This window comes from Penicillium odoratum, assembly GCF_028828045.1.
Source record: "Penicillium odoratum strain IBT 22623 chromosome Unknown utg000001l_segment0_segment0, whole genome shotgun sequence".
Classification (NCBI taxonomy): Eukaryota; Fungi; Ascomycota; class Eurotiomycetes; order Eurotiales; family Aspergillaceae; genus Penicillium; species Penicillium odoratum.
This window is the reverse complement of record NW_026643143.1, coordinates 5,531,250-5,556,783: the sequence shown is the minus strand read 5'-3', so window position 1 is coordinate 5,556,783 and position 25,534 is coordinate 5,531,250. Positions and strand designations below refer to the sequence as shown.

Genomic DNA, 25,534 nt, shown 5'->3' with positions numbered 1-25,534 from the left:
CTATCTCATCTGTCTCATAACTCAAACTCATCTAGTCTTCATTAGTCAGCATATGGAAACCGAAAACGGCGTCGCTGTCATACTCGTCCTCGGACCCTAAAACCACTTCGTTAGCAATAATCAACATTGATTTGCAGGTATATCAAAGTCAAAATGGACTCACTCACTGCGTTTCTTGCCGAGAATAGTCATATTCAATATTCAAGCCCCGATAGCCCCGACTTTGACGATCTAAGCTCTATATTTGTGATCAACGCGATTAAAGAGCCAAGTATGGTCGTCCGGCCCCGTTCGGCAGAGGATATTAGCGCTTTAGTATCACTCTGCATTGCCAATAATCTCCCTTTCACAATTCGTGCAGGTGGACATGACATGTTTGGTCGGTGTCAGGTAAATGATGCTGTCACCATTGACATGCGTGAGATTTCTCATGTGCATGTGGATCACAAGTCGCAAACGGCTCGAGTGGGTGGAGGTGTGATCTTTATGAAGTTGGTCAAAGAACTGGAGAAGCACAAGATGGCAGCTCCAACTCCGGTCACTCCATCCGTGGGGTTTGTTGGCTGGGCACTTCACGGAGGGTATGGGTTGTTAAGTAGCAAGTATGGCCTCGGAGTGGACCAAATTGTTGGTGCTACCGTCATTAATGCGCATGGAGTCATCCAAGAGGCCGATGACATGATGTTAAGAGCCATTCGCGGGGCTGGAGGGACAGTGGGGGTGATTGCGGAACTACGAATCAGGATCTACCCGCTAGACCAGGTGAGCATGCCATATCAATCTCAGATCCATCTCTGACAGATGCAGGTTCTTGCAGGGGCTATCACGTATCAACCCCATGATCTGAGTGTTACAATTCAAAACTTCAATGACAAGCTCCGCCAGGCCAAGATGGATGGCATTCCCTCTGCACTTGGCATGTACCAACTAGTCAACAACAGCGCGGTTGGTAAGACTTTGACTGTGATTTTTGTATGGGCGTCCTCCGAATTTGAAGATGGACAACGTTGGCTGTCCAAAGTTACTTCATGGGCACCTGTGGCAGTCAATGCGGTCCATGCCACCACACTCACGGCCTTCAATGAAGTGGCGAATTCTATGATCCCAGAGAAAGTCTACGGGACAATTTATGCCCTTATATTCTACAGTCTCACTCCCGAAGTTGTAAATGTCATCAGAAAGCATGCCCTGCTGCAGCCAAACAGTGCCGACGTGATGTATGGCATTCATGAACTTCGTGCAGAGGCGCCACATTCAGCAGTGGGCTCTGTTTTTGATTCAAGATCTCCTCATATTACTATCGAGATTATCCCGATATCCCAATCGCCGGACATAGTGCGTGAGATGACGTGGGCTGAGAATTTTCATCTCGAACTTTCCCGAACAAACCCGGCAAATGTTCCTCCTTTTTCCTATATTTCTTTGACACCTTCCAATACTCTCAACATGAAGGGGATTTTCGGGAGTAAGTATCAGGACCTTCTAATGATAAAGAAGAAGTGTGATCCACTGAACAAGTTCAACAATGCCTTGGTGCAGCTTTGACTGTCTCGGACCACAAAAATTGTGAGATATAGTTTCCAAGGTTCGTTATTAGATATTAGGCGCGTTAGATAACAGAAACAATCAAAACAATATTGCCACTCCATTGAAACGACTCGAAACCTCCAGTTTTCTTTATTTCCCTAAGCGCCAAACGCCGTAGATTACTGCAGCCACTCTATTTACATTCTCAGAAACACAGCTGATCACTGGTAGGTCACGGTGAATTCGCTGTCACTCGCAACATTGACTGTTGCGAGCACCTTGCCATTCTGCTGGATGTCCAAAATATCGCCATCGTTAACACCATAGGACTGGCCACCAGCCTTGGCTTGCGCACCCGTGAAAGGAATCTTGCCAAAGTTGACAAGTGGCACCATGCTCGAACCGAGGTTGAAGTCCTCAACAATCCACTCAGCATTCTGACCACCAAGTGTAGCGGAAGCAGAAGGGGCATCCAGAGATTTCGTAACTGTCTGGCCAGTAGACTGGTTCTCAATGATTGCAACACCACTGCTGGACGAGAAGGACTCGACCCTGGCGACAATAACATCGCCTTGAGCGAGGTCGAGATCGAAGTTCTCTGCACTGCTGGGATACCACTCGTACCAAGCATCGAAAGTTTTTACGCCATCTTGAATATAGGCATCGATGCCAGTTTGCAGGATGGCATTGGTATATGTATCACCATCAATGCCGACCCAAGCAGACACAGCTTGATTGTTACCAGAATAGTCGGTTGCCTTAGGATTGGGGACTGTGAACGTTGCCGAGACGGCCGTGTATGTAGCGCTCGCAGGAGGCTGCTCCCGTACGATACCAGCCCAGTTTTTGCTGTACTGGACTGTCGCGGATTCGTCGCCATCTTTGAGTAGGATGCCGTTCTTTTCGGCGGGTGTGGACTGGTGTGATAGGACACCACGTGCCTGTAGACGCTCAGCAAGTCCAGAACGTGGAGCTGCGAAGGCACCAGTTGCCAGCATGGCGGTAGCAAGTCTTGCGGTCGTGAACTTCATATTGGCGAATCCGGAAGAGGAACAGACGACAAGAAATATAATGGCGTGTCCAAATTTCTCTGTACTAGGATTTACACCACATTATATGGTCGCTTTGCTTTATGGTTGCATGCAGTGTTTTAACCGCATGGGGAAGTGCGCCTCGTGCTTCTGGCTCTTGACCCATCGTGGGACTCTGGCGAGGCATTGTCTCTGGCCCGTTTTAGACAGGAGGCGTGAGAGAGGGTCTCGAAGTGGGAGAGGCGGCTGAAGACTCACTCCATTTTCATTGGCTGTATGTGAAATCTAGTGGTGTTGATCATTACCATTTGCGATCGTTATCCACCATGATCTCTGGCCAGTGGGTCTGGAGATGCGCATTCGGGGGTCATTAACGGCTCAAACCGATCAGGCAGCTAAAAAAAAACTTGAAAGAGAATCAGCTTGCACGTCTGAGTGACAGAAACATTCTCTAGGAACAGTCATACCTGACAGCAATGCCATGACGGATTAGTGAAGGATCGCCAAATCCGATTTAGTCAGTTCTAACCAAGTCCAGACCAAATAATCTACTAGTACGGCATAGTCTGAGAGCTCTCATCAAATCTTACCTCTCGGTCAGGGAGTTGTTTTGAGATCCTTTGATGTCCATCTCACTGCACGATCCATTGTCAAGAGATGGAATGTGTAAAAAATTAGGACTTGCAAATATGAGAGATTTACGTCACTGAACTATTTTGTGCTGGGAATCATGGGCTTGGCTACATACCAGTCGAGGCCAGCAATGCTAGAATTCTTGACATTCACATTGCCGAAAGCATCTCATATTGTCGATTATTGGCTCTCCCCTAACCAAAAGATTGTGAGACATTACATAAGCCTTTAAATGTGTGTGATTGTCGTATACTGTACACAACTGTTTTCCTCCAACTTGTGTATCCATGACCTTGAGCATTCTTCATTTGTTATGTCGAACCAGGGGCTTCAAGTGCTGGAGATTACTTCGTTCAAATATTTCTAGATAAGTCCTTATACGGCTATGGGTTTCGATCTTAATTTATTCATAATGAATGTGCCCGGGGATTGTAGGGCATGATCTTGCACCCAGTGAACTTCGATGTTCAGCGGTCTCGTGGGCCAAAGGAATAGGCTATGTACAACATCCCTATGGGTATCTGAAAGAGAAATACGGAACCCGGAGTTTTCCACTACATTGGGAGTTTAGCAACTTCCTGGATTGACCAGTAGTTGCGCATATTGTCTGCACCCAATGTCTTCACCTCTTGATCGAGATGAGTCCACAACACCTCTCCGAATGCATCCATCAATCGTTTCACCTCTTCGCGTCGCATGTCTTCCTCACCAGACCGACATTTCTCAAGATACGACTCCAACTTCTCAAGACCAGCATGAATCTGTTTGTGTTGGGTCAATAACTCAAGCTCCTTTCTAAACTCTGGCATCCTCTTTGCCAAGACCGGGAAGATATGTTGCTCTTCAATCGAATGGTGAAAGTCCAATTGCGAGCAGAATTGAAGACCCATCATGATCATCTGGCGGGCAGAGAGTCCCGAAGGCCGCTTACCAGCAGCAGTACAAGCGTCCTGTAGTTGGTTCCATGTCATGCGGAAGTGATTGTGCTAAATGCTCGTCAGTCGGAATTATTCCGCTCGTGGGATTCAGGACTTACAAATGCGTCCATTTGCTCTGCCAAACGATTGTAAGCTCGGAATTCACTGGCAGAGAGCTTGGGTAGAGGTTCTCCAGAGCCCTCCAGCTTGGAAACATTGCTGTTCTTTCCCATGTTGAAGGATGTGGAGGAAAACCGGGCGAGGAACTTCGGAGATAAGAGACACTGAGACGGCCGACACTCAGGCAGAGGAATTCGATGCAAAAGTGGATGGGAATATCGAGCAGAGATAGGAGCCCGTAAGATTCCTTGCAAGCCACGCATGAGACGGCAGTTAGACAAAATATAACTGCCGATAGAGAGAGTACAAAAGGAGAACCTTCGATGATATTCAGAAATCCGGGGGGGAATTGATGAGAAAGCAGAGATTTCTGATTCGGCGAGCCCCGCTACAGTGGAACCCGAGCTGATAAGTATCGGACTCGGTATTGTCTACCTAAGAGTAGTTTGAATAATATTATATTCTAAATCACAAAACTACGTATGTACCAGATCTTCAATGGACGTATGCCACCTCGGTTTCCCGTTGGGCACAAATCTAGTACTCACTGGTTAATTAAAGAGATAAGGATCCCACTCAATGTAAGCACTTCTTCGGCACAACCTCAGCCATGAAAGGGCTGGATCGCAATTTGACATCCGTGCTAGTTTGAATCGATACTTGGCTTGGTCAGTAACAAATTAGGGCCGGGCGTTCAATAAAATGTTAGATTAATATCAATACACTTTGTGCCACCGGTGGCCGGGGTGGTATGCGGGAATATAATGAAACAAGCCACCGGCACAGGGGAATCGGAAATTAGGAAGATACATGTCGTAACGCCGTGGAGATAAAACAGATGGAATCACAGCTCGTCCCGGGCGACAGCGACAGCGGATGCGGACGCAGCAGCCAGCTTTCGCGCCATCTTCTCCTGGGTCTGAGGTGGGGGGCGGAAATTGCCCGCCTTAAGCTCTTGCCAGGCAAGATCAAAGCGAGCGCCCATCCACCAAGCAGCAAAGACCTGAATAATGGTTAGCCAAATTCATAACACTGATTCGAAGAACGTACCATGGTGCCTGCGACGAAGAAAATAACAGCACCCATGAGCAGCATCATGAACCAGATATCAGCCTTGTTCTCGGCATCTTCCTCGCGCTTCTTGGCCTGTGCCGCGGTAAGCTCGCCGGTGACCCGACGCTGGGCATCTTCGGCATTTTGGGTCGGGAAGATGGTCTCGATGAACTTTTCAATCTATAAAAAATTCATGAGCATGATGTAAATTCTGTGTAAACATGGAAATCCTACCCTTCCGCACTCAATGCTGATCTTTAGGAAGTTGGGGTCCTTCGCAGTATTCTTCTTGTGAACTTTGCGGGCAAATTGACGGAAAGTCTGGCATAGGGTCTGCAGATTTTGTGTCGACTGCACCATCAGTTCACAGGCATCACCCTTGGTGATCTTCACGTTGCGCTCAAATACGTCATAGTTGCGGAAGCACAGCTCCAACGTGGCAATGGCCATGGCCTGGGGAATGGCACAGAAGTTGAACACACTCTGTTCCCGCAAGCCCGCCAGGTAGAAAAGACAGTCCTCCACATGTTCCAGGGCATTGAGAATCATCTCGGCGTTGCAGTTAAGAGCCGCATCCCGGTTCTCCGGCTTGAACAGATCTTCGAAGTTATCCACGTGCTTGGACCAGATCTCCTGGGGCCAGAACCGCCGATCGTCGTCAAAGTCCTCGCGAATGTCTCGAATGATGTTGGTCTTCTGCAGGAACAGACCCATGGACTTGTGGAGACGGGCGCGTTTGAGCAAGGCGGGGTTTGCCAAGTCAGCCTCAACAAAGAGACGGGTCAGACCCTCTCCGACCAGACCGGCGACATAGTGGCAGTACAAGTCATATTCCTCGATGGTCTTGACACTGGCATCATCGCTCGCCGCCTTGATGCAGTAGTCGGCCATACCGTTGCTCATCTTGTCGGTGATGTCCTTGATGATGACCTGGTAGGCAGGCTTCATGTTCTTGAACTCGGCGATGACGTTGTCGAACTGAACCAGCAGTTCCCGATCCTTCTCCTCCGGGCGGTTTCCGTTGAAGGTCCAGCCATCTTGCTCCAAAATATCCTTGAAGCCCCGGAGCAGCGGCTCCTTCGTCTTAAGATCAATGGAGGTGTCGTCCTCAATAGTGTCCAGACCACGGAGGACAAGGTAGAACACACACACAGGGAACAAAAGCTCCGGGTGCAGCTCCTTGATAACCGCGCTGAAACTGCGACTGGTCAGGTCCAGGAATTGGAAGCATTTCTTTTGTGTTTCGGTGTCGTCCTTATCATTGCGCTCGTGCGGCGGGTTGTGCCAAACTTTCCTGCGGAGTAAACCGTTAATCGACCGTGATGCAGGGGTAAATTCCAGGGGCTAAGGCAAATACAAACCATTGGATGATTGACCTCAATTGGATCGGATGGAAGCTGTAGTAGAGAGCATTGCTAACGAAACCCATGGTGAGTGGGGAAGATATGACACGTAAATGTCCGGGGCCAATAGCAGAAGATTTAACCAGATACCCAAGAATGAGAACCAGCGATCTTAAGAAGACCAAAAAATTGTACAGAGAAGAGAAAAAAGAAAGAAGATCGAATCCAAGATCAGAATTGTGGAGAAGAAGAAGCGGAAAAGGGGGTTTAGGAGAGAAGAACAAAGAAAGATCATATCGTTGAGTCACGTGAGCGGTGATGAGTTATGTGGTGTGGGGTTGTGGCCAGGGAAAAGTGATTCTTTTCCAAATTATTGATTCGCAAGACCTTTTTGCTTTTTTGTTTTACAAGGAAGACATTTTTTAAACTGCGCCAACCACTGGTGTCGCTTCCTGCTCATTATTCTCTTTTGGACCGCTGCAGAGTCCTGACTCTGCTTCAATCATGGTCGCTGATACCGCCTATTATGACGCCTTGGGCGTTCCGCCAACAGCTACAGAGCTTGAGATCAAGAAGGCCTATCGCAAGCTCGCCATCGTCACTCATCCCGGTATGCTTTATGGCCTATCCTTGTCATTCTACAGGACTAACATGTTTTTCCGCTCAGACAAGAACCCAGGCGATGAAACCGCGCACGCACGGTTCCAGGCGGTACGCCGGAATCCCATTTGTGATCTGCAGACCCCGACTAATAGCAGCGTCAATCATAGATCGGTGAAGCCTATCAAGTTCTGAGCAATGAAGATTTGCGAAAACGTTATGATAAATTCGGAAAGGAAGAGTCGGTCCCTGGTGGTGGTTTTGGTTGGTTCCCCCCGGCCTCAGCGTTACGCAACCGAGGCGCTGAATTAATATATTAACATGGTTCTACAGAGGACCCCTCGGAGTTCTTTAGTATGATATTTGGAGGCGAGGCATTCGTTGACCTCATCGGAGAAATTTCACTTATGAAAGATTTGACTGCGACGATGGATATCACAATGGAGCAGATGGAGGAGGAAGAGCTGGCCGAGTCCGCCGAACAGAAGCTCCACATTCACGACGAAGAGCTCAAGGCGGGAACCGAGGGCGCATCCGCCACAGGCTCTGCAACAGAGGCCTCGACTGGTCCGACCGCAGATAAGCCCCAAGCTTCCTCGGAAGCCTCCGGCAATGGATCTGGAACGAGCACACCCCGGAGATACATGGGTCAGCAGGCCCTCATGGACCGGTCGGAGGAAGAGGCGCGAATGGATGCAGCTGGTCTGTCCCAGGAGGAAAAGGAACTGCGCAAGAAGGAGAAGAAGAAGGGTCTGTCGAAGGAGCAACAGGAGCGCCTCGCCGCGTTTGAGGAGGAGCGAAGAAAGGCTCGGGAGGATCGCGTTAACACTCTGGCCAACAAGCTGATCGACCGCCTCAGTGTCTGGACTGAAACTGACAAGGGTAAAGATGTAACCCACGCGTTCGAGGAGAAGATTCGTCTCGAAGTCGAGAACTTGAAGATGGAGTCGTTTGGATTGGAGATTCTCCACGCCGTCGGCGCTACTTACGTGCAAAAGGGTACTTCATTCCTCAAGTCTCAGAAATTCCTCGGTATCTCCGGGTTCTTCTCGCGACTGAAGGATAAGGGCACTCTGGCGAAGGAGACGTGGACCACCATCTCAACTGCTATCGACGCCCAGATGACAATGGAAGAGATGGCCAAGCTTGAGGAGCGTGGCGGTGAGGACTGGACCGATGAGAAGAAAGCGGAGTACGAGAAGAAGGTGACAGGCAAGATCTTGGCTGCCGCATGGCGTGGAAGCAAGTTCGAGATTCAGAGTGTCCTGCGTGAGGTCTGCGACCAGATTCTGGGTGACAAGCGCATTCGTTTGGAGAAGCGCGTGGAACGTGCCCATGCACTGGTTCTGGCTGGTAACATCTATGCTAAGGTAATTTCCCTTATGCAAGTACCCGTTTGATCGCCTACTAACACTGATGCAGGCTGAGCGAGATCCCGAGGAAGAGGGTGATTATATGGCGTTCGAACAGTTGATGGCCGAAGCCATGACCAAGAAAGGCAAGGACGAGAAGAAGAAGAAGGAAAAGAAGAAACACGGTCACCATGACTCCGAGGACAATGAGTCAGAGAAGCCGACGGCGGCATGAGCGTTCCTAGGCACTCCTCACCTTATAATGGTTTTTTCGTTTACCCTCCTACTCACCTCCATGCTTGGAAATATGTATTGTCGGATTCTTTTTTCTTTATGTTAGGGAGTGTATCGAATCTCCCTTTCAGCCTTGTCTCCGCAACAGCGAGCCTGTTCGTATATCTCTAGTCATAGATTGCCTTTGTTTACCTGGCTATTGCCAGCCTTCATGAAATTCATGTCAAACGAGAATGTTGATTGGGACAATTCGTCACCGTATCAATCAAAGGGATTAAGTTAAATAAACATCCGGCACAGGGTATACTCCACTCGTCCAAATATTACACTCCATGAAAAAGCTCAACAAGCAAAACAGATATACTCATATCGGGTCGGAGTCTCGTTCACGCATGACTTGCTTGGTGATCGTGAATGGTGTCGGCGCTGAGCTCAACGCTCGCCATGGCCGAGGGCGACGAGACACTATGGGAGTGATTGTTCGGCTGGTCATGCAGAGTCTCAGCATCCCGAGTAGACAACTCTGACGGAGAAGCAACGGGGTTTGTACTCATCGGCACCTCGGTGGCAGCGGGGGCGGGCTCGGTCGCCCTGTCACCCTGCTTGCGCATCGACTGATAACCCACCCAGTCCGACACCAGGACACCACAGAGCGACAACACTGAGAGGATAAAGAGGGCAAGGAAGAGGAGCCTATGGAATGTTAGCACGGCTTCCCGGTGTATATGCAATGGGAAACTCACCAGAGGAGGACCGCAAAGGCGATGACGGCATTCAAGTAGTCATTATGGCTGGTATACCCGTCAAGGTCGGACGCGATATCAGCAAAGCAAGCGAGCCAAAAGACCATGGTTATAAAGTAGACGACAGAAAATACGACGCCCAAGATGGTGCTGATCTTTCCGGTAGCGCCCTTCCTAGTATAGAACCATGACAGCAGCACTCCGCCAGGGGTGACCAGCATGGTCCAACAGGAAGTGAAGATGAGAAACGCTAGAATTCCAGGTATACTGATATTCACGTCACCGTACTCCAAGTCACCGTAAGAATCATAGTAGAGCTCCTCACGAGTGCCACCCCATACGCTAGCGACGTAAGCACATAGGCCAAGCTCAATGATAGCAAAGACCAAGGATGTGGCCAGGATGGCATAGAGGGCAATGTGAAAAGCTATCATGATGGATCAACGAGAACTCTTCAGGTGTCACTGGTAGGAAGATAGATTAAATGTGCAGAATCCCAATGAAGATGAAGATGCAGTAAACGGCACACCGACTTCAGGGGCAAGTCCCTTGCCTCTTATTATCTGCACCACCATCCCCCACGTGTGAGAGAGCTAGACTCATCAAGCGGCTCAGCGGCTCGTCATAAATCCGCCTTATGCCTTTTCGTCAGGCCAGTTCGGATTTTGGGCGCCATCAGACGGGAGCGAAAGTCTTGGCTCGAATTGTAGCTGTTGAACACGAGAGGGAGGCGCCGCACCAGACCAAATCGGTTCAAGGTAAGCGAGTGGTGGACTGGGATGGATTATGATCGGTTGGCTGATTTGACCCTCCGCGACGGGAAACTTCTTCCTGTCAGATGTGGATCAAGCTAATCCAGGACAAGGGGAAAGGGTTTGACTTTACGGAGTGCAGCTCAGGTGCTTGGGCGCTTCAGGGTCCAAGCTATATGACATGTTTGGTTCTTGTGGGAAACCGTACATTCAATGTTTTAGAAAATATTGATAGATCTATGTGACTAGTCCACAGGGTCCTTCGCATTCCAGTATAGGTGAAGTCAAGAAAGATATACTCCGAACCTTCCTTTGAGTAAAGTCATGGCTGGCTTGGCTCATCGTATTGAGAAGCGATCGACCTCAGCTCTTCCAAACCAGGAAGTTACCCATCTAGGGATCTAAACGAGGTTTAGCGTTGAGTTAGCGCTGACATCCAGGGCTCAAAGAGATCCACATGGTATCCTCCAATCCACATTACCGCACCATGAAAAATGACGTTTTGCAGGTCACGTTATAGTCGTACGAGCTGATCCTCAGTTAAAGAATACACACTCTTACACCGCTCCTATTCACTACCAGGTGCCCGCTACTCTCCCAGGCGGACCTTCGTGTGGTTGGAAGGATTTACAAATTGCTTACATAAACAACATTTGGGTTCCCCCACCAGTCTGCTTCGATGATTCTCTGAGTCTTCAAAAAGTTCCAAGTTGCAAGGTTCTCGTCAATTATGGAGACCATATCACTCAAGCTCAGAGACTGCAGAAACCTGAATTTCCAAGGTCGGAAGATCAAAGATAGGTCGATTCAACCTTGGAATTACAAATCTCATTGCCTAATGCACTTTCCACGCTAATTTGTTCGAATTGGGTGTAAAATCTCACATCTAGATGTCTGCTAATTAATGAAACATGACAAGCCAGGTTACTACTAATTCCGGATCAGGGCTGATCCTATAAAGCCTATGTACTTGCCCCCAAGTACCACGAGCAACATCTTCCACTGCTCAGTGCCTCTACAGGCCTTAACACACATCTTCAGGGCTTCGAGATAATCGGCAGACTGACGCAGAACCTCACAGTCATGAACAGCGGAGCCATGCTCCTTTATATCAACATAGGCCTAAATACATCACGGCGAGCTGTTCAGGTCCATCCCCTTAGTTGCAGGAAAATTTTATTGAAGCAGCAAACCCCATCCACCTATAGAGTCGGTTTCAAGGCTTCTCGTCGCTGCATATAACGACGCCACTGCTTTCATTAGCAAAGTCAAGCTGTTATATAATATGGATAGAACTCACTGTAGGATTGAAGAGATAAACTGGAATTCCAAGAAGAAAAATGCCACCTGACACTGCCGTAAGAATACCCATCGCGATCGGGTAGCTATACTTGGCCACCATGGGGACCAAACCATAGCTGATTCCAAATGAAATGATATTCTTGGTCCCCACAACTGCCACAAGAGCAGGACCTGGATTCTTCTCCCAGGCCTCAGCCGCAAATGACGTAGAAAGGATCAGAACAGACACAAAGACCACCTGAATGATGGTCCAACCCATAAATGGCCCACCCCATGTAGAGCTGCCGTCTGCGGTGAACCCATACAGGAGAAGGGATCCGATCATGAGAATTCCAGGAATAATCAACAGAATCAGTCGGTGCTCCGGGATATGAACACCGCCAGAGCGTTTGGCCATATACAAAACAAACCAATCACCAAACACACCCGCGTATAGCATGGCGATAAGACCACCGAATACTCCGCCCAGATTGATTAACCCAACATTCTTGGCCGGCCACCCGTAGCTCTGTAACACAGAGTCGTAAGTTAAACTGCATCCAATACTCGATCCTAGGACCACAGAACTCAGTAGTGTAGCGTATAGAATACCCGGAGAAGTAAAGGCCTCGAACATGTGGAACCAAGTGGTCAGCATTGTTTGAATAGGATTATCCACGGGTGTCTGCCACAACTTCAACATCTGAGAATAAGACTTCTTAGGCCGTGCCTCATCAGGGATATTTGTGTCGTCCGCATCTTGTGCCTGCAGATACTCTTCAGCGTCCGCTGCCGCGATAATCCGCGTAACGCCAAATTGATCCGTGAAAACCACCTGCTCATTGAGAAACTGTGCACTACGCTTTTAATGATGATCTCTAAGTCAGCGAAGAAAATTGTGGAAGTAAAAATGGATAGTATAATACCTGGTATTTGGTTTCAAAGCAGCCAAATAAGACCAACAGCAGACCCAAGCCTATTGCAATCACATAGACCCAGTAGAACCAGCGCCATCCAAGGGCTGCCACTTCATACGAGGAGGCTAGGTTAAGGCAGCTGGTGACCATGTTCTGTGTTGACCAATAAATACCAAACACCAGCCCCCGTTGATGAATGAAAGTCACCTCAGAAAGCATCAAGGGAAGGAGCTGTGATAGATGTCAACATTAAAAGCGTCTCATTTGGAACAAAAGTAGCTAACCGACTCTGTGGCACCTGTCGCCAGTCCCTGCATGATCCGGAAAGCGAAATGTTGTTCGAAGCTATTCGATACCGCACAGGCAATCGTAAATATGAAATTAAGAGCAATGGCCAGAACTGCGGCAAATCGACGGCCATAGATAAGACCCAAAGGAAGAATCAAATAGTTCCCTTTATGTGTTAGAAATACAAATGTTGAATTATGGAGCTTATGCACTTACCGATTCCCACAAACAACGCAGGAAACGTGCTCAGCCAGACAACATGAGTTGGACTAACGCCCTCGGCACCGTATAACTCAACAAAGACCCCCAGTATAGCACCAAGCCCTCCGACCACACAGAGAGACATGACCGCTAAGTCTAAATCAGTGATACTGCGCTCAATTGGTCCTCAAACAATGCTTACAGAACCAGCAGCAGCTGACAATCACACCAGTCTTCTCCCAGAATGTAAAATTGAGTGGGTCATTAACATCCTTGCTGGGTACAGGAAGCAGCTGAATATGCCCCATAGAGTTGATTAACACCTCATCGTGCGCTTTCTGAGGTTGGACGTCCTCCACAAACTCGATGTTGGCTTTCTGATCCACAACAGACATGGTGCTGATGTGTATGTGCCCCGCAGAAGATCTGGGGAAAAAGAGAAGAGGGAATAGACTGGCGATACAGGGCCTTTTCTGTCCTGGAATACGAGTATCGATCGGTTCTTGACAACTCAAATTCCCCATTTCCCCGTGGGGATGTGGTGGTCCCTCTGAAGGGCTCGGAATGGGTGGGGGAAAGACAATCCACTCCCCCACACATCCGGATTCTTGGCAATCCAGTTGTGTCAAGTTGTTGACACATCTTACATGAACACATGGTTTGAGTTGACCCTGGATAATCCTACAACCCCTTTCAACCTTTTATGTTTCCATTCAAGGCGAATCTTTACATCCAGTAACTATTTTCTCCCTTGATTCCTATGCAGCCAATGGGACTTGATAACTTATTATTCTATTATAGTATCCCCTATTGCAGCCACTGTGGCGCAGGGTCCTTTATAAATATGTACTTAATTTAAGATCCATACTTACTCATTTTGTGTGGGTATTGGTCAGTAAGAATATGGTATCCTGCAGTAGGCGCCTAGATGTAGTCTCATGATCATTAAAAAAGGTATGGGAGCCATTGGTATAGATCCTTCTATTGTGTTTCGGCCGGCTGGGGCCACTTTCGGAAGGTGACTAAGTGCCTGATAGATTCGAGGTTTAGCATCATTGAAATGTATCAAAACTTTCTATGGCAGATTCCCTAAGTCCTCAATCAAAGAACACAAATTTTGAATCATCGGTGGGAGAATCTCGCCTGGCAAAGGAGCTGGACAATTGCCATCAAAGATCTTCCTTACGACTCCCATGACCAAACGAGGCCTACTCAGCTCACAAAAAGAACTTGAGTCGCGATAATGCATTGTCAAACCGGGTCGACCTATCCCTCGACTCATGAAGGCTTTGGTAAACTGATCCTCCGGTCCATCTAGAGGAACATTCGGCGTGTCTGCTTCACTCATAGGAGTGTGGACCTCGAGTTTCTTCTCCCCATACTGCAGTAGTCCGTATACCCACAGGACCAAGGAAGCATGGTAGATGGATAGGGAGTCAAATCCACGGAATTGACGGACTGCCACCATGCGCGCAGCTCGAAGAACCTGACCTGCGTGCCATATCGCAATTTTAGCCTCTCTAGTTCGGCTCCACTCTCTTAGCCCAGGGTATGTGCGGCGAGCTTCCCCCGCCCCCATTTTTCCGACGAATCGCTGGATTGCGTCCATGTCGATGTGAAGGTACATCATAGTGAACTCATTCATCAAAATAGTAGCCGACGGGGAGTCTGAGGTGTCCTGAACAGATTTGAGAGTCGCATATCTAGGTGAAATTAGTAAGCCTCGGTAATTAGTGCGATGAGAACATACAGTTCTTCTTGTCTACTTTGCAGCCATAGTAGAGTGGTAGCACGAGATCTTGATAAACGCCTTTGCTGGCAGAGCTCCCATACTTGTAGGGCAAGACCTTGCAAAAGAGCCGACTTCGCCATGGCAGAATCAAGTTCGGGAGGAAGGTGGTGAAGAAGGGACGGATCAGAGAGAAGGTCGCATAAATTCAATTCAGACAAACCTATCCACACGTCCCTCCATGCAGAAGCAGTGGGAGCTAGCCATAGCTCTCGCGCAGCAGGGATGGACAAGGTAAATTCAGTGTACGAAGTAATCGCAGGTCGATTCATGGACAAAGCGACTTCGACATCATGACTGAATAAATGATAAACAAGCCTGATGAGCGTTAGCATTTTCTCATTCCAAAGGATATGATAGATACCTCTTCAATGACTCTTGGCGGACCCAACTATACCATGAGCGCTTTAATGAAACTTCGTCATCGCCGAAAGACCAAGGAGTTACAACTGGGTATGTCGACCTGTCAAACATAGCAGCGCGCCGAAGAGCCTATAATCGTCAATATTTACTTTTCAACCAAGACCGAATAATTTTCAAATACCGTGCAAAGCGGTTGTAAATAACTCTCAGCAATTTGCATTTTGCGTGTATACCCGCATGAGATCCCAATATCCAACCATAACATGGATGCTTGCAAGTACTGAAGATCACGAAGAACACTGTTATCTTCTTCAACCTAGTAAGATTGTCAGGGAGGAAATGGAAAATAATGTTTTAATTTTACGTACCAATTGCGCCAAGCCGACTCTGGTGATCTCTTGGAGAATGATACCCGTTTTGTTGATTGAAGGCGCACCACAGCAAACACATCCGGCTGCTACCAATGCAGTAAGCAGCTCTGGACGTAGCTGCTGATATTGGGGGTCATAAAAAGTGTACAAATGGATCCATGCGTCAGTCTCGACCCTTTTTCCGATCCCAATTTTTATAAGAGTATCGAGGTATTCGGACGATGGGAATGCCGAAACACATAGCCGAGAGCCGGCTGTTTTTAGAACTAATTTGAATATCTCATCTCTGGCTTGGAATGAAAGCCTGCCGGGGATATTCAGTGCATCGAGGCGCGTCTGATGCGTTGATGGGATAATATCACCCTCACGTAGCGGGATCTGTTGCTCTTCGCTGAATCCATGCTGATTCTTCTCTGGCGTCCAAAGCCTAGATAGACTTTAGAAATGGCAATATCGAGAAGATGGATCACAACCAACCATAATGATCGCTGAAAGGCATCAGCACGCCGACTTGCAGATTCTTGATCATCAAGCGAGGACTGCTGGTCGATTTCAGAGAAAGGCGCGGCCATATCAAGAATTTTGTCTAGATCTGGAATGAAACTTGTTCCAAAAACGTCATTTGGCGATAGAGTAAAGTCGATATCCTGCATGAAGTCAAAGGCACGGGGTTGCTGGGTACCCTGAATCGCCTTGTCTGCCCCCTTGTTTGGGAGCATGACATGTTCAAAGAAGGCAGGAAATTGGTTAAGGCTTGAATATAAAGACGTCTCTTCTTGACCTGCCGGGAAAAACGTATCTAGGATCATTCCTGATTGAGAGGCGAGTGCGAAATCAGAAATATCATGGATGCTTCCGGTGTAAGAAACGCTAGGCGGCGGGACATTGAATCCCGAACGATCGGAACCTGGAGTCGCCGCCAAACCAAGACTTTCATAAGGCGATACTGGTGGACCAGATATTGATTCTCGTTGACTCCGACGCGATATTCTCGATGGCCTGGAAACACACTCGATTTGCTTTGCCCGACACCGCTGGACACGATGAGCTGAAAGTTGTACCAAAGACACGGACGCTTACCTTGCAAGGCCTTTCATTAGAACAACTCAGCTTTCCTGCAGCACAGGCCTCACATGCTTCAGTCGCTCGCTCTTTGAGGCGACGAACGGAAGACTTGCCGTCAGTGACATCCTTTTCATGCACAGCTTGGTGTCGTTGTAACACATCTCTGTCCGCATTTAGCAAGGAAATGGTTTCAATTGGGTGTTTTAACTCTACCGGCGATTGAATCCGCGCTGACAGGTCGGACACTGGTAAACACGCCGATTGCGATCTATTGATTATTCAGTATTAGCGCATTTACAGCATAGGGTAAAAGATATCTTACGAGAATCCAAATGACGCGCCAGATGATCTGGCCGCTCATAGGCTTTGTCGCAATGGGGACATTGGTGACTTTCAGTCTTGCGGGGGGACATTGTGATGGGGTGGCTGAAGATGAGGACGGGGCGTTCATTTATGCGGAGAAGAACGTCGGGAACCATGCGGGCCACATACCAGTTGACTCTCGGCTTTTACGTATTATGAAAATAATGAAGCTCGAAGTACGGAGTAGTGAGCAGTGAGGCATTTCGAGTTTATACCCATTTTTCTACAGTTTATTCTCAACTATGTGTTCCTTCCATGCTTTGGCCCCCCGATACATACAATTGAAGTCCATGAATTGATCGGGGCTCCTGTAAACGAGTTTAGCGTGGCAAATAACTTTCAAAATATTAGATTCGTACATAGTCATGGTCTTCTCGCCCCTGGACACTGCCGGCTTCGCGGCTTGTCTACTGTAAGTCTGAATTAGACTGGCACGGGAATGTCTTGCTTGAAAGATTCCCTAAATTCGTCAACTTCTGCTGTGAAAATTGTGAGAGTCATCTTACTTCGAGAATCTTTTCTAGTACTTCCAGGGAAGGTGACTCCATCAACCCCTCGAAAAAAGCACCTAAGGCCTCGGCATCCTCAATAGCTTGGCTAGCACCTTGCCCTTGAGTAGGCAACATCGCGTGTGCGGCATCACCAATAAGGATGACCCGACCAGAATGCCATGCCTTGAGCGGTTCCTAGTGCTGTTAGAATTGAATGGATAAGATTAAAGGAGAAAGGAGAGAATTCACTAAATCATGGAGCTGCCATAAACCGAGATCGGGTGAGTGTCTGTGGTTGTTAGTCAGGCACGAGAGCAACAGAAGCAAAAGGGATCCGCACTTGAAGATGTTCGTGATCCAGTTGGGGAATTCGAAAAATGTCTCCAACATCTTGTTCAGATCTCCTTGAGAAACCCAACTGGCGTTGGGGTCCTCGTTCATTTGATCTATACCCGTTAGTTCGGAGTCTATTTTTTTTTAAGGTGACTATTACCATCTGGCACAAGGGCAACAATTCCGTAAACTTCGCCCTGTCTGCCAGGTCCCATGATCAACCGACAGTCATGGGAAAAGAGCATAGAAGTGAATGGATCCCGAGGATTAATCTTAGAGCAGAACTCTGGCTCGTGCTTTTCCAGCGTGTCGGTGGGAATCTGTCCATATTAGCAAGTAATTAATTCCATAATGAAGAATCATACCATCAGACGATACGCTAGAGCCTAATTAGTAGGAATCAATTGAAAGGCACGATTTAACTCACCTGAATGTCCAGTTGGGATCGGGCCCTCTCCGAAGGCCCCAGTCGCCATGGATAGATGCTGACGGATAACACTGTGGCTGTATAGATTTCAGCTATAATTCTACATTTCAATGCCAGATTCTCCACTTACATTCCATCTGCTCCAATTATTAGATCGCCTTGGATAATGTCGCCATTCTGAAGGGTTACCGTTCCTCGATGTTCGTCGCAGCTGACCACTCTCGATCCAGTCCGGAGTCCCACCGAACCGCCGGCAAGATCAGACTCTGCCGTTGCCTCTCTTCGAAGAACATCATGAATATCTCTTCGATGATATATGACACGATCTCCTTCATACTCTGTCTTGGTCAATAGCGGGATCTCTTTAACAAGGGATCCGTGGGTGTCGTATACACGGAATCCCTCGTCCACCAATGGCCGAGCATCACTCAAATCCAATTTCCAGGTAGACTGAAGAATCTTGGAAGCATTGGGCTGGAATGAAATTAAAGCTCCAATCTCTTTGTTGAGGCTTGATTGTTCCAAGATAGTGATGTGTCTGTTGGGGCCTCGCAAAGCAATCGCTGCGGCAAACCCCCCGATTCCGCCACCAACAATTGTGATTCTAAATGGTTGCATTGTGGCGGATAGACCTCAAGTTGAGATTGCGAGCTTCCTTTCATTATTTAGAAGATTCTTCGCAGAGATAATTGTTTCAAGCCAAGGCACTTAACTCGGCTCCACCAAGTCCACCCCCACCTCCACTCGCTCGCCCACTTTTCCGGCCACACATGGTCACACCAGAGCTGGAAAGAATGTCATGGGAAGTTTGGGTATTTTCAATGTGATTTTGTTTTCACCGTCATTCAAGCGGTGCGAGATATAAAGCCTACAATCCTACGAGCCCTACCGGTGCATATCCAACACAACTCGAAAAAGGCAAGGATATACAACAATGTCGACCACTGTGACCCTCACTCAGACTGAGGTCAATCAAGGACATGGCTCCGGCCGTATGCGCATTGATGGAACTGATCAACAATATGGCGATTTCCGTGACTATCTAGCTCGGGATGGCTTTGTTGTTGTCAAGGGAGCCATTCCCCGAGAAAGGGCACTGGGATACGCCGACGCGATGTACTCCTGGCTTGAAAACTTGTAAGTTTACAATAAGCAAGTACTATTGATGTGGATACTTATTTCCTATAGTAATTTGGGCTTTGACCGCAATGAATCTTCTACGGTACACAAAGACAAGCTTCCTGTTATCAATGAGAAGGGCATGTGTCTGCACTATGGTCTCGCTCACGAGAAGTTCGTATGGGATGTCCGCAGCGAACCAGGAGTTGTTGGCGCGTTCGAGAAGATATACGATGACAAAGATCTGATTGTATCTTTTGACGCAATCAACTTCCAGTTTCCAAAGTCAGTTTGAATCAGAATATCAAAACTCGTCTACTAACGTTCATCTAGCCGCACCGATCTTCCCACCAACAAACCCTGGCCGCATCAAGATCAGGATCCCCAGAAACATGGATTCCGCTGCATGCAAGGACTAGTCAACATGCTCCTTAACGGACCAGACGATGGAGGTCTGATCGTCTGCCGAGGTAAGGATGTCATCCCGGAACCTCATATCCAGACTAACTGTGACAAGGTGGCCATCTTCTCTCTCAACAATTCCATCGCGAAATGGCTGACGAAGAGCGCATTCCCGCCTGGACGCCCGAATGGTATGGCTACACTGAGCGAGGCATGAAATGGCTCGAGGATCATGGCTGCAAGTGGGAGAAAGTGTGTGCCGAGCCCGGCGATCTTCTGCTATGGGATTCGCGTACTCCGCACTACAACCTCAGCCCCAAGAAAGACCAACCCCGATTCGCAATCTACACCTGCTTCATGCCTGTTGCCGATGCTACGCAGGAAGATTTACTGCGGAAAAAGGATGCATTTGAACGCCGGGTGGGAACAACCCACTGGCCGAATGCGAAACACACTGGGTCTAATATTGCCAAAAGAGATGGAGCGGAGGATCCTCACAATCGGGATCGACCGGTGAATGAACCTGTGCTTAGTGAGCGAGCATTCAAGTTGACAGGAATTCCTTATATCAAGGAGACGGAGCCTGTCGCTGTTTAAACAATTTTGACCACTCTCTTCAATTGTCAAAGGAATAAATCTCACTTGGTTGTGACTTATCTTATTTGACAATTTGATCTCTGTTCTTTCCTCTCGCTGGCCTTTTCTTCGACAATTATATCTGGAAATTTCACTTTCATTCCTATTTATATGTAACATTACAAGTATTAATAATCAACCAATCCACAGTTAATAATCTATGATGTTACTGCACATCACTTTCACTCCTCCACTACAGTGACTGCATAACCCCACTTCCTACGTCATCTCACGATACAACCCAATTTATCCCTCTTCACCTCTCCACAGATCTTTTCATCAATCTTCAGCGATTGGAACCATACATCATGCCCGTTCACGAGATCACTAGGTAAGCAAGATACATCTATCGATACTATGTTCTAACGTCCCAGTCTCCCCGATTTCCTCGAAAAGATCCTTCAGTCCCCGGATCCCGTCGTCCTCGACTGCTTTGCTGAATGGTGCGGCCCATGCAAGGCCATCGCGCCTTTGATTGAGAAATGGAGCGATGAACACACCCACATCAAGTTCTATAAGGTAGATGTGGACAAGGTGGATGCTGTGGCCCAGGAGCTGAATGTTCGCGCGATGCCCACCTTTATGTTTTTTAAGGGGGGAGAAAAGATCACGGAAGTCGTCGGTGCCGACCAGCAGCAGATCTTGGGTCAAATCACATCTCTTACTAAGTAAGGCCGACGCAAGCTTTAGAGTCATAGTGATTTTGAGTTGAACATCAAACAATACAACCTGTGTGCCTTCATCTTACCCTTTCCTTTCTCTTTGACATGGCAAAGGATGTGGCCCAATAACTGGGCGTTAATTATGAAAGAATGAGTATACCGGAGCCATCAAGGTAGATCTTCATGTGATGCGGGGGATCAACCACAAGTCACATCAATCTACCCTTTAACGGCAAGACTTGCAGCACTGCAGAAGAATCATACGATTTCTCGCGATCAAACTCCGAGCCGAGTCCATCAAACGTGCAAGTTCCATCCATTCATCATCCATGTATAACAAAACATAGTTGCGTATCCGATTAGGCTATACAGTACGCTACACCTCGGCTCCAAGGTGATAGATCCTCACGCCATTCTCATGAAAGATATCCGGATGCTCTTATCGTACTTTCTTGTGTTTATCGCATGGAGACCCCGCGACCCACGCGGGGTCCCTGACGTTCCTCGGTCCGCAACGGCTCATATGACACGGAACCACTTGAGGTGATCATCATCTTGAAGTTGTCTATTCTCAATATATGGAATTGCCGTCCATATGTAATAAATATAAAAGTAGAAAATCAGACTATTGAGATATCTGGACATTCACAACGACATTCTTTGAGCAATCATAATCATGGCTTGGATGTCAACATCGATGGATCACTTTTTCATCAAAGTCCTAAAAAAGGCATCTCTTCAGCAAAAGCTGCTCTCTAGCCTAGCAGCACTTATTGGGTATCTTATTCTGGCATCAATGATGCGCTTTCGCAGATCTACCACTCTCCAAAAGAAATATCCCTACCAAACCCGTGAATCAATGAGCAAGATGACCAACCACGACGCCTGGAAAATCCAGAAAACGATCTTGCAAATGGAATTCCCGTTTATAGTTCTCAAATCCCTCCAGTTTGCCCTGTTCCGCGTAAGAAAATCTCTTCCAGATGCCAACAAAACGGAGCGCAACTAACTACTGCAGACCTACGGCATCCCAACAATATCCACCCTCCTCCTCAGAACATCGCAATTCTCAGACTCGGCTACTTCGTTCAAACGGTACGCGGACACAGGGGTCCTAATCGGCGAATTCATGGCCTTTGACCCCAATTCCGAACGCGCCCAAACGGCCATCGCACGAACAAACTTCCTGCATAAGGGATACCGCGCAAGTGGCAAGATCATCGAAGCTGATATGCTCTACACACTGAGTTTATTTGCAATGGAGCCTATCCGCTTCGTGAAGCTGTACGAGTGGCGTGAAATGACCGAGATGGAGCGCTGTGCTGTTGGTACGTACTGGAAGAGTCTTGGGGATGCCCTCGACATCAGCTATGAAGCCTTACCCTCCGGAAAGACAGGGTTCCGGGATGGGATTCATTGGTTGGAAGAGTTGAGTATCTGGAGCGAGGGATATGAGCTGCAGCATATGAACCCGCATCCGAGGAACAAGGAGATTGCGGACAAAACCATCGATGTGTTGGTATATAATCTGCCACGGTTTTTGAAGCCATTAGGATTGTATTTTACTTCTTTCCTGATGGATGACCGACTTCGAGATGCTATGATGTATGTGAAAAGCCCATATTGAATAATCCAATGCTCACAATTGTTTAGGATTGATCGACCACCTGTCTTTCTCGCTGCGCTGTTCGGATCAATGCTTCAGCTGCGCAGATTGTTTCTCCGCTATGTGGCTCTTCCGCGACCAAAATTCATGCGTCTAGATGTCTTCACTGAAGAGCCGAATGAGAATGGTAAACATTTTGTTCTGTTCTACGAAGGTCCCCCCTTCTATGTGCAGTCCACGATGTGGAGGCGCTGGGGTCCTGTTGCTTGGTACCAGTGGGCATTGGGAAATCCCTTACCTGGAGATAATGGTAATACGTACTCTCCCCAGGGATACTATACGCCGGACCTGGGTCCTAAGTACTTTGAAGGCAAGGGGCGCAAGGAATTGGATGTGATCAAGGAGAGTATTCGCACGCAGCGGACCGGTCGATGTCCATTCCCCTAATTCTGCTTTGAATATATATACTTAGTATGTTGTCAAATGATTTTCCATTGGCGATCATAGATGATTCAAATGTTGCTATAATACGAGTTTCTCATCACGCTAAAGAAATCAAGACGTAATCAAAGAAATTGCACATCGGGTATCTTTATCACAAGTATCAAACAATAGGTGGCTGACACCAAGCCAGATCTATCACCCAGCTCCAATGATGGAGATATCAAGCCAAAGAAGAAAAGCGCCGAGGGTCAACGCGCAGAACGAAAGGGTGTATCCGGAAAAAGAAGTACCAGGACAATGCATGCGGGAGGCGTATCAAGATAAGGCGTAACAGGACTCAACATGTATGAGGATGGGGTATTTTGCAAAAAGATGTGAAACGACAGAATTAGAAGGTTAATCCGTCCCGCCAGGAGACGATGGTAAGGGGAATGAAGCCGGGTCGGTCAGGGTAGAATCATCAAACGCAAACTCTGGGGATGGCATAAAAGAGCTATATTGGGTGGATGGGCTGAGAAGAGATCGCCCACTCTCGCCGACCTCGCCGAGTTCCTCGGGTGACAGGACACGACCACGTATCTCGACGTCCTGGACACGTACATTATATTCAAGGGCCCTTTGGCCTTCTCTTATAAGCTCTTCAGTCCACCCGAGACACCGCTTGAGACTTTGATTTAACTTCTGGCTATCCACAAGGAGTTCCTGGTGTCGAGCAAGATCAAGCATGAATCGTTTCTCATCATGAACACGATGCTTTGCGTCGTGATCGGCAAGGTTGTCGGGGCTGAGGACTCCTTCGTCTGCAACGGAATCCTCGTCGCTGAAATCGGACATGTCATCGTGGGATCGTATCGAGGAGAGTTCACTGTTGCCTTCGTCCATTTCACTCGTTGCCGACAGGGCTGTGCCAGAAAATGAACGAGTAGAAGGGGCCATTGAAAGGCGACCAGAGCGGCTCAAGCGTCTGAATCGGCGGAGTTCTGCGTTCTGCTTGCGCATTTCTCGCTCCAGGGTTCGGTTGATAGCAAGTAAAGAGGAGTTGCTGATTTCCAAATCCATAATCTTTCGTTCTGTCCGAGCATTCAAAGCTACTTCCCCGCTGTCTGACTTGCCAGGACTCATGGACATGGGCTGGTAGGTGTCTGTGGAGGAGGAGCCGTTGCTGAATAAACGAGGGCGAAGGGTCGGGATCTGATCAGACAATACGGGTGCAGGGGTTTCGAGGTGGTGTGTTTGAATATTGGGCATGATAAGCGGGCTAGCATGAAGTCCGCTGCGCTGTGATATCATCGAATTTGTTTGCGAGTCCATACTGGACGACTTTCGATGTTTAGCCATCAAAGGGAGCGGTGGTCTATCCGACACGATACTCGGAGGCGAGGCGAAACGCGGCAGAGATTCATCAGCAGTCTGATCGAGGCTTGGGCTGCAGTTGCTCTGGGTGTCAATAAGCGGAAAAGTAGCGTCTGAAATTCGGGGAGATTTCAAGCGCACGGAAGGCGAAGGGCCCTGTCTGTTCGCAGAGGCAACACGAGGTAGTCCCCCCGAGCGACGCGAAGAGGAGGTGACATAGGATCCTTCCGGTGATGGCTGTCGTTCCTGATCCCCATTTGCGTACATGAAGCTTGAGGCCGGTGACACCTTCCCCTGTTTCGGACGGACCTGTTCAACATCGGAGGAATTGGAAGATCGTGTTTCGGCAGCATGAAAAAACATGGGCGAGCCAGCGGCCATATCGGTGAAAGAGTTTGAGCGAGACACATGCTGTTCTGCCCTGAGTGTTTTCGCTCTCAAGCTGCTCGATTGTTCTGCCTTCACCCCGCGAGCCGGACTGCGTTCCCGTCGTACGCCATTGAGGCCCAGGCCGACCGTGGGTTGGACATATGGAGTCTGCGGAGAGGAGATAGGAGGAGTGTTTGTCGGGGATGGGAATCCAGCATCACGGCGGGTATTTCGAGAGCCAGATCGAGGGGTGACGTTGACACCGAGGAAGCTGGGAGTGGCGGCGGGGAGATCCTTCTTGGAGGGGGTGGAATAGGCATAAGCATGATCGGGTTGGGCGAGACGACGTGGAGCAGCATTCCCTGGGCTTGGATTCGCTAATTTCGGTGTCAAGGGAGACTTGTGTGATCGGTGAAATGCCGCACTGAGGGTGGGCGTAAATGGTTTGGCGGAGTAGCCGTTGTTTTGTTTATCGGAGGTCATAGTTGCGCGGGTGTAAGAGATGGCATTGCGAACTCGAACAATCGAGCATGATGGCACCGGCCCACCAAGTCTGTGTTCGTAGTATAAATTATCAGACTCACCAATGGCCTGATTAGAGGAAGGGGGTTGTTTCACAGATGTTGAAGATGGTGGAGATGTGGGATCAATAGAAAAACATTTGCCCAAATTGGTTTAGTCGTGCCCAGGCTTCACCGCATCAAGAATTCCCCTATTTGCCCCCTTAATAGAGGACAGAAAATGGTAAA

At 48.2% G+C, this 25,534-nt stretch overlaps 12 protein-coding genes across 12 annotated transcripts; 5 read left to right on the top strand and 7 right to left on the bottom strand.

The window, feature by feature from the left end:
• Window positions 1-153: 153 nt before the first annotated feature.
• Window positions 154-1,545, top strand: N7520_002014 (FAD-binding oxidoreductase; the record flags this gene model as incomplete). Its single annotated transcript, XM_057135949.1, has 2 exons — window positions 154-762; window positions 808-1,545. The coding sequence occupies 2 exons, from the start codon at window positions 154-156 to the stop codon at window positions 1,543-1,545; spliced, it is 1,347 nt and encodes a 448-aa protein (XP_057001885.1).
• Window positions 1,546-1,748: 203 nt separating this feature from the next.
• Window positions 1,749-2,558, bottom strand: N7520_002013 (A4/G1 family peptidase; the record flags this gene model as incomplete). The annotated part of the gene is made up of 1 exon (XM_057135948.1): window positions 1,749-2,558. One exon carries the CDS (start codon window positions 2,556-2,558, stop codon window positions 1,749-1,751), a length of 810 nt encoding a protein of 269 aa, XP_057001884.1.
• A 1,187-nt stretch (window positions 2,559-3,745) lies between these two features.
• Window positions 3,746-4,341, bottom strand: N7520_002012 (hemerythrin domain-containing protein; the record flags this gene model as incomplete). Its single annotated transcript, XM_057135947.1, has 2 exons — window positions 3,746-4,177; window positions 4,228-4,341. 2 exons carry the CDS (start codon window positions 4,339-4,341, stop codon window positions 3,746-3,748), a joined length of 546 nt encoding a protein of 181 aa, XP_057001883.1.
• Window positions 4,342-5,072: 731 nt separating this feature from the next.
• erg9 (bifunctional farnesyl-diphosphate farnesyltransferase/squalene synthase) lies at window positions 5,073-6,710 on the bottom strand (the record flags this gene model as incomplete). Its single annotated transcript, XM_057135946.1, has 4 exons — window positions 5,073-5,231; window positions 5,279-5,461; window positions 5,516-6,575; window positions 6,643-6,710. The coding sequence occupies 4 exons, from the start codon at window positions 6,708-6,710 to the stop codon at window positions 5,073-5,075; spliced, it is 1,470 nt and encodes a 489-aa protein (XP_057001882.1).
• A 418-nt stretch (window positions 6,711-7,128) lies between these two features.
• On the top strand, window positions 7,129-8,811 carry N7520_002010 (DnaJ domain protein; the record flags this gene model as incomplete). The annotated part of the gene is made up of 5 exons (XM_057135945.1): window positions 7,129-7,234; window positions 7,292-7,335; window positions 7,395-7,488; window positions 7,558-8,594; window positions 8,647-8,811. 5 exons carry the CDS (start codon window positions 7,129-7,131, stop codon window positions 8,809-8,811), a joined length of 1,446 nt encoding a protein of 481 aa, XP_057001881.1.
• Window positions 8,812-9,196: 385 nt separating this feature from the next.
• On the bottom strand, window positions 9,197-9,987 carry N7520_002009 (uncharacterized protein; the record flags this gene model as incomplete). Its single annotated transcript, XM_057135944.1, has 2 exons — window positions 9,197-9,503; window positions 9,554-9,987. The coding sequence occupies 2 exons, from the start codon at window positions 9,985-9,987 to the stop codon at window positions 9,197-9,199; spliced, it is 741 nt and encodes a 246-aa protein (XP_057001880.1).
• A 1,520-nt stretch (window positions 9,988-11,507) lies between these two features.
• Window positions 11,508-13,387, bottom strand: N7520_002008 (uncharacterized protein; the record flags this gene model as incomplete). The annotated part of the gene is made up of 6 exons (XM_057135943.1): window positions 11,508-11,555; window positions 11,606-12,448; window positions 12,513-12,734; window positions 12,788-12,957; window positions 13,008-13,142; window positions 13,195-13,387. The coding sequence occupies 6 exons, from the start codon at window positions 13,385-13,387 to the stop codon at window positions 11,508-11,510; spliced, it is 1,611 nt and encodes a 536-aa protein (XP_057001879.1).
• A 680-nt stretch (window positions 13,388-14,067) lies between these two features.
• Window positions 14,068-18,812, bottom strand: N7520_002007 (uncharacterized protein; the record flags this gene model as incomplete). Its single annotated transcript, XM_057135942.1, has 18 exons — window positions 14,068-14,695; window positions 14,743-15,099; window positions 15,146-15,273; window positions 15,326-15,460; window positions 15,513-15,942; window positions 15,993-16,549; window positions 16,596-16,741; window positions 16,794-16,848; window positions 16,903-17,006; window positions 17,223-17,251; window positions 17,303-17,403; window positions 17,450-17,629; window positions 17,684-17,723; window positions 17,775-17,880; window positions 17,928-18,087; window positions 18,133-18,146; window positions 18,195-18,271; window positions 18,325-18,812. 18 exons carry the CDS (start codon window positions 18,810-18,812, stop codon window positions 14,068-14,070), a joined length of 3,735 nt encoding a protein of 1,244 aa, XP_057001878.1.
• Window positions 18,813-19,128: 316 nt separating this feature from the next.
• N7520_002006 (uncharacterized protein) lies at window positions 19,129-20,312 on the top strand (the record flags this gene model as incomplete). Its single annotated transcript, XM_057135941.1, has 4 exons — window positions 19,129-19,331; window positions 19,383-19,598; window positions 19,647-19,783; window positions 19,831-20,312. The coding sequence occupies 4 exons, from the start codon at window positions 19,129-19,131 to the stop codon at window positions 20,310-20,312; spliced, it is 1,038 nt and encodes a 345-aa protein (XP_057001877.1).
• A 347-nt stretch (window positions 20,313-20,659) lies between these two features.
• On the top strand, window positions 20,660-21,017 carry N7520_002005 (thioredoxin family protein; the record flags this gene model as incomplete). The annotated part of the gene is made up of 2 exons (XM_057135940.1): window positions 20,660-20,682; window positions 20,726-21,017. Coding segments are annotated over 2 exons (315 nt in total), but the record flags the coding sequence as incomplete, so codon positions are not given.
• Window positions 21,018-21,872: 855 nt separating this feature from the next.
• On the top strand, window positions 21,873-23,066 carry N7520_002004 (uncharacterized protein; the record flags this gene model as incomplete). The annotated part of the gene is made up of 3 exons (XM_057135939.1): window positions 21,873-21,977; window positions 22,032-22,618; window positions 22,667-23,066. 3 exons carry the CDS (start codon window positions 21,873-21,875, stop codon window positions 23,064-23,066), a joined length of 1,092 nt encoding a protein of 363 aa, XP_057001875.1.
• Window positions 23,067-23,459: 393 nt separating this feature from the next.
• On the bottom strand, window positions 23,460-25,268 carry N7520_002003 (uncharacterized protein; the record flags this gene model as incomplete). Its single annotated transcript, XM_057135938.1, has 1 exon — window positions 23,460-25,268. One exon carries the CDS (start codon window positions 25,266-25,268, stop codon window positions 23,460-23,462), a length of 1,809 nt encoding a protein of 602 aa, XP_057001874.1.
• Window positions 25,269-25,534: the final 266 nt, after the last annotated feature.